At 39.8% G+C, this 9,895-nt stretch overlaps 1 protein-coding gene across 10 annotated transcripts in view; it reads right to left on the bottom strand.

Moving 5' to 3' along the window:
* Window positions 1–8,075, bottom strand: part of LOC128383344 (nuclear factor 1 B-type-like) — a 64,581-nt gene extending 56,506 nt beyond the window's left edge. For 8 of the 10 annotated variants that reach the window (XM_053342975.1, XM_053342974.1, XM_053342977.1 and 5 more), the window contains exons 1-2: window positions 6,363–6,594; window positions 3,132–3,663 (exon numbers count right to left, since the gene is read on the bottom strand). In XM_053342975.1, the coding sequence (XP_053198950.1) occupies window positions 3,132–3,663; window positions 6,363–6,389 (559 nt within the window). In that variant the 5' untranslated portion in view covers window positions 6,390–6,594. Of the gene's footprint in view, window positions 1–3,131; window positions 3,664–6,362; window positions 6,595–7,931 lie in introns of those variants that run through there. The other 2 variants (XM_053342973.1, XM_053342972.1) reach the window with 1 other exon arrangement.
* Window positions 8,076–9,895: the final 1,820 nt, after the last annotated feature.

Here is a 9,895-nt window from a genome sequence, read left to right on the forward strand (position 1 = left end):
CTACAGCCCTGCCTGGCTAAACGCGTCTGTGCCCCAGAACAAGGGGGCTGAGTGCCCTCTCTAAATTCAACCAGCACACTCGCTGCCAACCCGCCGACCTTTCTCAGGCAGCGACCCACCAGAATCAAAAACAAATACAGGCTGAACTTACTGATTTTTTGGCATGAAAAATAACAAGGACAAAAAAAAAAATCAGTTGAGTTAATTACGGCAGCAACATATTTTATATAACACAACAAAGCAGAAGTGCCACATAGCAGCACGGAAAGGACAATTTTAAAAAGCACAATATGGACTCGTTTTTTTTTTCTAGCAGTTCGCACAAATACCAGATTCTGTTTCATACAGAGCCGTTTGCTAGTTTCTTTGTATTTGATTGTATGTTTGTTTGTTTCGTGCAGTTGCAGCAGAACAAAGGCAGCGGCTTCCATTCTGCCACTGTCAAAAAACTTTCCAACGTGCCCGCTGCATTGCGGATGCCAACCAACGAATCAAAGGCATGCTGCAAGCAGACAAAGAGGGTTTGATGCCAACCTCCAAACCTCTAACAACCATTACTGGTGATTTGCCTGCCTCCCTGGCACAGTGCAAAAACAAAATGGCGCCGTGCCGCACGCTACCACAATATGGCTGCATTGTCTGAAGGTGGGCACTGCTTGGTAACTTGAAGAAAAGGAAAAAGCCGCTTTAGCTTGCAAATACGAAACAAGGGGGGGAAAAAAGAAAAAAAAAAGCACGGCCGTCACTGTGATCCGGTAAAAGAATGCTATTTTGTATTTGCCAAAGTTTCAACCAACAGAAATTTTGTAGACAACAGTAAATAATCGCATGTGATCCGCAATGCGATGTTGAATCAGACTCAAAGTATTAACCGACGAAAGAGAACAAGCACTTAAAAATCAATGTTTCTGCCAGTATGTTGCTCTTTCTCCACAGCGGAGGAAGCATGTTTCCCTTAAAATAATACCTGCTCAAACATCGTTCACAATGTTTAACACAGGCACACGCATTTAGAAGTCCAACGTTTGTATATTATGAAAAAAGCGGCACTGTGGAGACATTTTGGAGTTGGTGCTGAACAGTTAAAAATGCAGCAGATGCAAACTGGAGAAGCGGTGGCATCCTACAAAAGACACAAAAGAGGGTCTGATGCCAACTCCGGTGCCAGTGGCAACCATTATTGTCTGTGTGCTGTGCCTTCTGCTTTCCCTGGCACTTATCAAACACAAAATGGTGCTCAGGGTTTGATGATAATGAGCTAGCTATACAGCCACCTCTCCCTCCACAGCTAAGCATTGGTGGGGTTATTCAATGTTGCTGCAATAGATTTAATACAAGGAAATTTCAACAAGGAAATACTATAGGGGGGGATTCCTATGGTGGAGTGTAAGACTGCATGAATGACTGAGACCTAATTACATATATACACACAACACACCTTTTTTTTTTTGTTGTTGAGGAGTTTCATTTTGAAAGAGTTGGTAAAGGTGTAAGCTTTAAATTCTGCTACAAAGAAATGGATTAGCTGAGTAAATAAGAATCATTTTTAAGATTTACAGCATTGATCTGAGTCATATTTACAGCAGAACCTGTCCCATGTCTATTCTTAACTACTCTTCACCTCTCTTTATACTTAGTGTGGACTGTTGGATTTAAAAGTGCGGTTTCTGACACTTCAAAACTGCTTTAGCAAAATCATTTCTATGAATAAATATTGTCTTAAATTATCTATGCTGGCATGCAGCTCAGCTCTGGTGTGCAAATGTTTCAGTAACAGTAAATCCCTCTTTTTTTCTTTTTTTTTTTAAATTAGTGAGCAACATTCTTCTGGTTGTATATCACTCCAATGAAAAAAACAAAAAGGAAAAAAAGAATGATTTTAACACACCTATTTAAAAAAATGTTCATGTCATAAACCTATTGCAGTAGCTGGCAAATTTCAAACTCTCATTTCACACGTTAAAAAAAAAGAAAAAAAGAAGAAGACAACACACAGTTCAGGCTTCACATTGAACATTGAACACACCACTGTGTCCGCAAAAGGCTTTCATCTAAAAGAAACCAGCTTTTCAGGAACTAAGAAAAGAAAGAGGTTTCTATTTCAGCTTTAACACCATCGCACATTCATCACACACTTGATTTATAGCAGACAAAAAATGCTATCACGTATATACTTAAATAGTAGCAACTGAAATGTATTAGCAAATATTAAAAAGGCCTAAAGTGTACTTATGTCTTCAGCTAAGATGGGATGTGATTTATAGTCAGCAATAGGTTTATATAGATATTACAATTATTTAATGGTGGACTTCTCATTTGAAATAATATTGTTAATATGGGATTTAATAAATTGAGTTGTATAGTCACATAGTATTACATTATGGGTTAGTGTTAGGGTTAGGGTTAGTGATATTACAATGGGACTATGGGGACAGTTTAAAATGTGATGTGAAATAACACAAAAAAAATAAAAAAAATAAAAAAAAAGGTTTTAGAGGAAACCAGAGTTAGTGTTGTATAATCTCAGTATACACACATGTACTGCTGTTGGATTTGTTTTAATTAACCAGTCTTTACTGTAACTTTCCACAAATGTCACTACTTAAGATTCAAACAAATAGAAGAGGTGTGCAGTATGTATGTGTGTGTGTGTGTGTGTGTAGTCCCTCATGCCTGTGTGGATGTGTGTGTATGAGATAATACATAGCCTGTGCAAATTATAGTAACTGAATAATCACTGAACATGAATGGGAGCTGCTGCTGGAATAGAGCAATTCAAACACACATTTTAAAGACATGTTCTACATTTAATGTTTGATTGATTGTATTTTTGTTTAGTGTCCTGCTATGTTCAAGACATGTAAATATGTATTCTGCTTATATACAGTATTGACGATCAGATTTCTTATGTTTATTTGTCTGGCCATCGGAGCGGTGATCTCAGCCAACCTCAGTGAGACTGCCAAAAAGTAACACATGTGACCCTTGACCTTGCCAAGCCATCGTTCACGCATGCGTGTTAGCTCTCACACACACACACGCACACACGCACACACACACACACACACACACACACACACACACACACACACACACACAGAAAGAAACATACAGTATGAGCTTGTCCCTACCTTGGTCCTGGACATAGTATGCTAGAAACAAGTCCAGCTCCTTGACCGATACTGTTATGTGGTGTGGCTGGACACAAAGTGCTGGGTTGGTGCAATGTGGAGACTTGACAAGGCGCTCGCCATCTGTACTTTCCAGAGGGATGCCTTTGAAGAGGATGACCATCACCAGGTCCAGACGCCAAACTTTGTCGGCCTGCCGCAAACAGTCGATCCGGCGAATCTTGCCCTTCTGGTCCGGGTTGGATAGCACACAGCACGGGTGCTTCTTGCCCGTCACACTGAGGACAAAGTCCTCCCGGTACTCCTGCCGAATGTCCTTACGGAGCTTGGCCAGCAGCCTGGATGCCCACTTCTGCTTAACCTCAGGCTTCTCGCTCAGAAGCTCGTCCTTCACCGCGCGCTCCTCATCCTTGGACATCCGCTTCTCGTGCTTCTTGAAGTACTTGCGTTTTCTGGCCTGGAGGTTGAACCATGTGTAGGCAATGGCACGGACGTGAGGAAGAAGTGCCTCGATGAAGGGATGAAATTCATCCTGGAGCGTCCAAGAGACACAGTGAGAAGAGGAGAGAGAGGAGAGAGAAATGTAATCAGAAAAACACAGTAGAGAAACATGGGTTTAGTCAGCTGGTATTCTCAGGCAGAAGGGAAGTTAGACACCAAATAAACCATTCTTCATAAGCACTCAAATAATATCTTAGTGGCAGTTAAGTCAAGACATTTCTATTCACATAACAACACTGGTTTTACCATCCTAGATGTATTTGGACATACTGCAGGTATGACAAGGAAATTCCACTGTTTATATCAACTGCCAGCACTACAATAGCACCAAGCCCGGTGACTGAAAGCACTCGCGTCTCCGCTCTCATTTCCCGAGCATGCTCTGAGCGGGACTCCTGTGCTGCTGCAGAGAGCATGCGCCCCACGCAGTTGCATTTTTCTTATCAAATTATCCACATTCCGATGTGAACTTATGCCATGTTCAGAAAGGATGGTGGATAAGCTGGAAGGGGCAGAGTCGGATGCAGTTACAGAATATAAAGTTGATGAGATTCCCTTTTCTCCCGGCAAACAGCTGAGATCATATGAAGGCTGCATATTCAAAATGGATTAAATACTCAGACACAGAGAGCAAAAAAATGAAAATGAAACAATTGTGTGAAAGGTATTTGCAAAGGTTGAGTTAGGACTCGAATAGAAGTTGATGCCAAGTGTTGAGGCTAACACACAGAGTGACACTTGCCCTGCTTCATTCCAAAAACCTGAGGTTAGTCACTGATACTAAATCTGTGGCCTACTTTGTTCATCTATTTTAATTACAGCACAATTGCGTGAAGTTATTTCTATAATAACTTCTCACAGATTCAGTTTAATATTTGTGGAAATATTTTCAGCACAAATTTGACTTTCACATAAAGCTTATCTGTTGTTTCTAGTGTTCTACATTTTTACTGTTTTACTTTACACCATAACACCTTTAATTCTCCATTGAAAAATATTTCAAATACGAGTCAAAAAGAAGAAAATGAATGAATATTAATTTTGCAATCCGCATTTGACATAATTTATCCTGACAGTGCATCACCTTACGACTAAAAAAGCTAAATCAAGCCGACAGTTTACTGGCCTACAGGCTTTTTCACCAACAATAGCCATGTAATTCTTAAACAAATTTTAATAATCTCTTAATATATTTGTTCCGTGTAAGTTTAGGAATGCACAGGATGGGGTGCATGATTTATAAGTAGTCATTAATTATAGCAGCGGTGAGTGAGAAGTGGAAACATTAACTTATCTTTGTTTTAGGTCATTAAAATTTGTAATTGAACAAGTATAAACAGCTCCTTTAGAGCAGGCGTTTGAAGAGTTTTGTTCTTTTTCGGAGGCACGCATGCTCGCGGGCTGTAGGAAACCACAGAAATCCACTTCTTATCTGTGCCTGCCGCTGGTGCTCCTCAGAGAAGCCACATTTCTGGTCTGCACTTTTCAGGCCAATAAAACTCTGCTCCAGTACACTAATGTCAAATTAAAACCATATCACACATTGTAAATAAAACTTTTTTTATTCTCTACTGATTCTAGTTTTAAAATGTAGTATATTTACTTTGGATACAACACGTATCTGTTGGCTTTTTAAAGAGGTAAAAAAAATAATAATTCAGAACTCCTTTTAATGTCATCCTCTCACTATAAACTTGTCAATTAAACTGACAAAAGTAAGCAGCAAATGCTAGTAAATTCGCTCCGAAGCAACTGTCTCTGAAATCCTTCTCACATCTGGTTTCCTGTTTAAAAAAACACTTTAAATATTCTCTTAATTTTTTTTTTTTTCAACCAGTCTTAAGCCAAATGCTGTAAAGATAAATGACTTGGCCAGGGCCTACGCAGTGCACTTCAGCTGGGGCCATAAAAGCACAATCCTCTTAAGTACAAACTAAACCACATCTCAGTCAATCACTTACTTATGCCAAGTAAAATATAAACAGTAAAACTGAGTCAGCCAAAACAGGCAGCTACTCTGTCCAACCTGAATCAACCTTATCACACGTTTGATCTTCCTACAGTGAAAGTGGCTTTATCTGCTTCCAGTACACTTCACTAAAGTATAGGGGTTTTGCTCTAAATAAAAAATATACACGTGGAAAAAAATATATAAACACGGCTAGAGTGAGGCTGAGGAAGTGTGTGCGTGTGTGTGTGTGTGTGTGTGTGTGAGGTTACTGGAGGACGCAAATAACCCAATTAAACCTGAGAGAAAATGAGAATACCTGTGCCAACTATACGGGATTATCATGATGATAAGTTCTATCTTAAAATCATCTTTACGCACAACTTTACGCACACAAAGACACAGAAAGATTGGCACAGTGGCGACTTTGAAATGTCTGTGTGGCTGTTAAAATGATTTTTTTGTTACAGTTTTCATTACAATCTAAAACCTTGAAAGTAAAAAAAAAAAATCACAATAATTACAGCGCAAACGCATGAAATTTGGAACAAGAACTTAAATTTGGCTTGGTTTTTACGCGGCGTAAATCGCTCAGGAGAAAAAAATCATTCTAAGTGTGAATTATGAAAACAGTTTCTAACGCTGAAATTAAACTGCACAATCCTGACGCGTACACCTAACTTTCTCTTCCCCCCTCCTCCCATGACCACTGCCTTGTAACAGTTGCATTAAAAAAAAAAAAAGCATTTTATATGTGTATATTTAAAAAAAGACACAAATACCTGAGTAAGACAAATTGGAGAATACATGACGAGACGGCAACACAGAAAGTGAATGTACTTGGACTGATTCCTCTGATCACTTTATCGCGCCATTCCTGGACCGATGTGCACCGTGCGAGACTGTGGAGCAGCTATCCGCGTCAAACGAGAAAAAAAAAGGTTATCCGAGAACATCCATGAATTGTCCCGATCCAAAAGATTGTCTTGTCCGCAGAGCAGGAGAAGCTATAGGCAGGAGGATTTTGAGGAGGAGTTGACACGCACGGTATAAAGCACTTGATGTACTTGGAGCTCGTAAAGCCGGTGCTGCGCGCTCCTCTACTACACGGGCTTCTTTGCGCGTGTCGGTGCACTGATATCTCGTTCATAAAAGCATTGTGAGGAGCTTCGGTGTGTGATGTTCACCCCTTGCTTTCGCCAAACTTGATATGAAAATCGACCGGTGCACCTTCGGGTGCTGCGCGATTCCAGCAAATCAGACCCAACTTTTTTTCCTTTTTTTTTTTTTTTTTTCACCCACGTAATTACACAGTCACACTCCTCCTCCTCCTCCACCTCCTCCTCCTCCTCCTCCAAACACACACAACCCCCTATCCACCATCCAGCACCTTCTCCTCCTCGGCTATGTGAAAACACAACAGACAATTCATTTACCCCCCTCACTCCATTTGAATTGTTTTATGAGCTTGAGAGGGACTTTGGACCACAGCTTCAGGCGCACACAAACGGAAGAAGGACATTTCCCTCCGCAGCTCTGCCACCTTTTTTTTTTTTTTTCTTTTTTACCCCTGAGCCCCCGCGTCAACAACACGCGCTGTAACTGCTTTTCCACTTTAGATAATTCAACTCAGTGTCTGCCCTGCTCACACAGTCAAAACAAACTTTTTGCTCTTTTTTTTTTGTTTGTTTGTTTGTTTACTTTGTCAAGCACACAGTTGGCCATGAACTCAGCTTATTTACCTTTCAGTGCTCTGCTTCTGAAATAAATCCTGATGGCACAAATTCAATATTTTCTGACTGCAAGGGGACATTTATCTTGTGCTTACTTCCAACTGCAGATGATATATTAATTGTATTGTCTACTGCAGAATAAAAAACAGTAAATCTACTAAAGACAGGCAAAATTATACTTAGTTGGAAACTTTCACACATTAGAGGGAATCTTGTTTTTTTAAAATGTATTTCTAAATGTCAGATTTTATTAAAAGGGACAAATAATTTAGATAAATCTGAACACCTGATTCATTGCTTTAATGAAGTTGGAAAAACACTCCAAACAAAGCCAAATGGCAATATAGTAGCTTTTACTGATGAAAGGACTGGAAGTTAAACATTGTTGCTGCAGTGTGTGTGTGTGTGTGTGTGTGTGTGTGTGTGTGTGTCCTACAGAGCTGTCAACAGTCCGCACAAGAGTTCATTTGCCAAATTAAGGGGAATGAGATGTTAACATAGGCAGTGCCAGGTTTTAGTAGACAATGTTGGCCCGTCCGCGTACAGGAGACAGTGTTACAGTATCACAAAGCGCGTTATCACAACATTTCAAAGCAATAATAATCCATGTTCACGTACCATTGCACTGTACTGCATGGATTAATAGGGAATCCTGGAGCCTGGGTTGACAACACACAAGCCGGTAGCTTCACATTTCTCACGTTCAACTTTGTGCTTTGGAGGGTTTTTTCTCTTGCAGTGGCTCGCAAAAAAAAAAAAAAAAAAAAAAAAAAAAAGTCAACACCGGAAGACAATTCTTGGCAGATAGCGTTGAAAAGAAGTTAGGAGCACCTCGCGTTTTTTTCTCTTTTTTTCTTGTCTTCCTTCCTCTTCAAGTCTTACTTTTTTGGATCGTTTTTTGGGGTTGTTCAGTGAAGTTGAACGTGATCCAGAAGAGGCTGAGTTTTCGGCACTGGGCTGGTCTCCGCCTTCACTTTCACTGTGTGACTGCCTGCCGCCCTCCGGCTCCCAGCGCTCACCGTCAAGTCTGATAGCGCCGCGAAAAACTCCGTTTCCGGCGAAGCTTTTCCAAATAAAAGCGTCGCTGACAAACTGTTACATCGGCACTTTCTCCCATAGCTTAATAGTCGGACGTGAAACAAGTAGTCAGATCCTTTACTTCACTGCTTCTCAAACCTTTTCACGTCAATGACCCTAAACTGTGCCAAATTAGACCAAGGACCCCCCCATCTGATAAGATTTCTGCTTTAAGATGTTTTATTACAGGACGTCTGTGAAAACCATGACCAAAATGGTCACATATTCTGTTATTGTGTTACTTCTGGATGGAAAATATATTATAAATACATTCTGTGAGGGACCCCTGGAATCACTTCAAGGACCCCCAGGGATCCCCGGACCCCACTTCAAGAACCACTGGTTTATTTAAGTAAAAGTAGAAACACCATTATATGAAAAAACAAAACAAAATCCATTACAATAAAAGTCTTCACACTTAAGTAGAAGTATTACCAACTAAACTTACTTCATGTTGCATATTTATTAAATATGTCAAATAAAGTATATAAATACTTGTGAATTAGTGCATAAGCAGCATTTTATTGTGATTTGATCTTAAGGACTTTATAAAGGTCACAAGATAAATCTGACCAACTGTCAGATGATTATTTGTGCAGGAAAGAAGAAGAAAAGTTCTTATACATATATTCATATTCCAGAACTTTTCTCTCATCTCTCAGTTTTTTATTTGACATGAAGTTTACTACGGCAAACGACTGATGACAAGGAGGCACAACAGCACCCTGTTTTTATGTGATATTTAGGAAATGCTGGTTAAGTAATAGTGGTTAATTTATAAGTTTATTTCATGTCTTCAAATCTGAAAAGTAAGATGAATGTTGAGGATACAACATTTCTCTCTGAAATGTAGTGAAGTAGAGCTACAAAGTTTTTAGGTTGGCTGACACACAACAGAATTATGTTAATAAAAGAGTATTTAATCCTTCAGTTTATATGAAAACCTAAAAAATACTCAATGGAGAGCATGTGACTTGATTTGTAATATCCCAGCTAAAACTGTAAAAGTAATGTGAAATGACTTGGGTCTATCCTCTATTACACCAAAAACCCACATTTTGAACCTTAAGACGTGACTCTCATTTTGAAAGCAACACTTCCTGTCCCCTGGGTATCATGTGGCCGTTTCTCTACAGCTTGACGCAGCACAGTTTTGTAATAGTGTTGGCATTCTGGCCTCTCATTGGCCAGCAGCAGTGGCCCCGGGACTCTGTACCCTGGGCCCCTCACTTCCGCTCCTCTGACGTGCTGTTTGGGGCTGACAGAGCTGCTGCTGGACATTCAGCCTTGTCATGGCGATGTCACTACTGCAGGTGGAAATCACTACACTCTGGTAATTACTGCAGCACTGTAGTAATTATGATTATTATTAGCCTATTACTATTATTATCAGGGTTTTTACATGTGACCTACATGGTATGGTAATTACAGTTTTTATACTGAGAAATTACCATTAATATGATCAATCAAATATTGGAGGTAAAATAAAATAATAATATTGGTGG

Source organism: Scomber japonicus, chromosome 22, assembly GCF_027409825.1.
Source record: "Scomber japonicus isolate fScoJap1 chromosome 22, fScoJap1.pri, whole genome shotgun sequence".
In the NCBI taxonomy this organism is placed as follows: domain Eukaryota; kingdom Metazoa; phylum Chordata; class Actinopteri; order Scombriformes; family Scombridae; genus Scomber; species Scomber japonicus.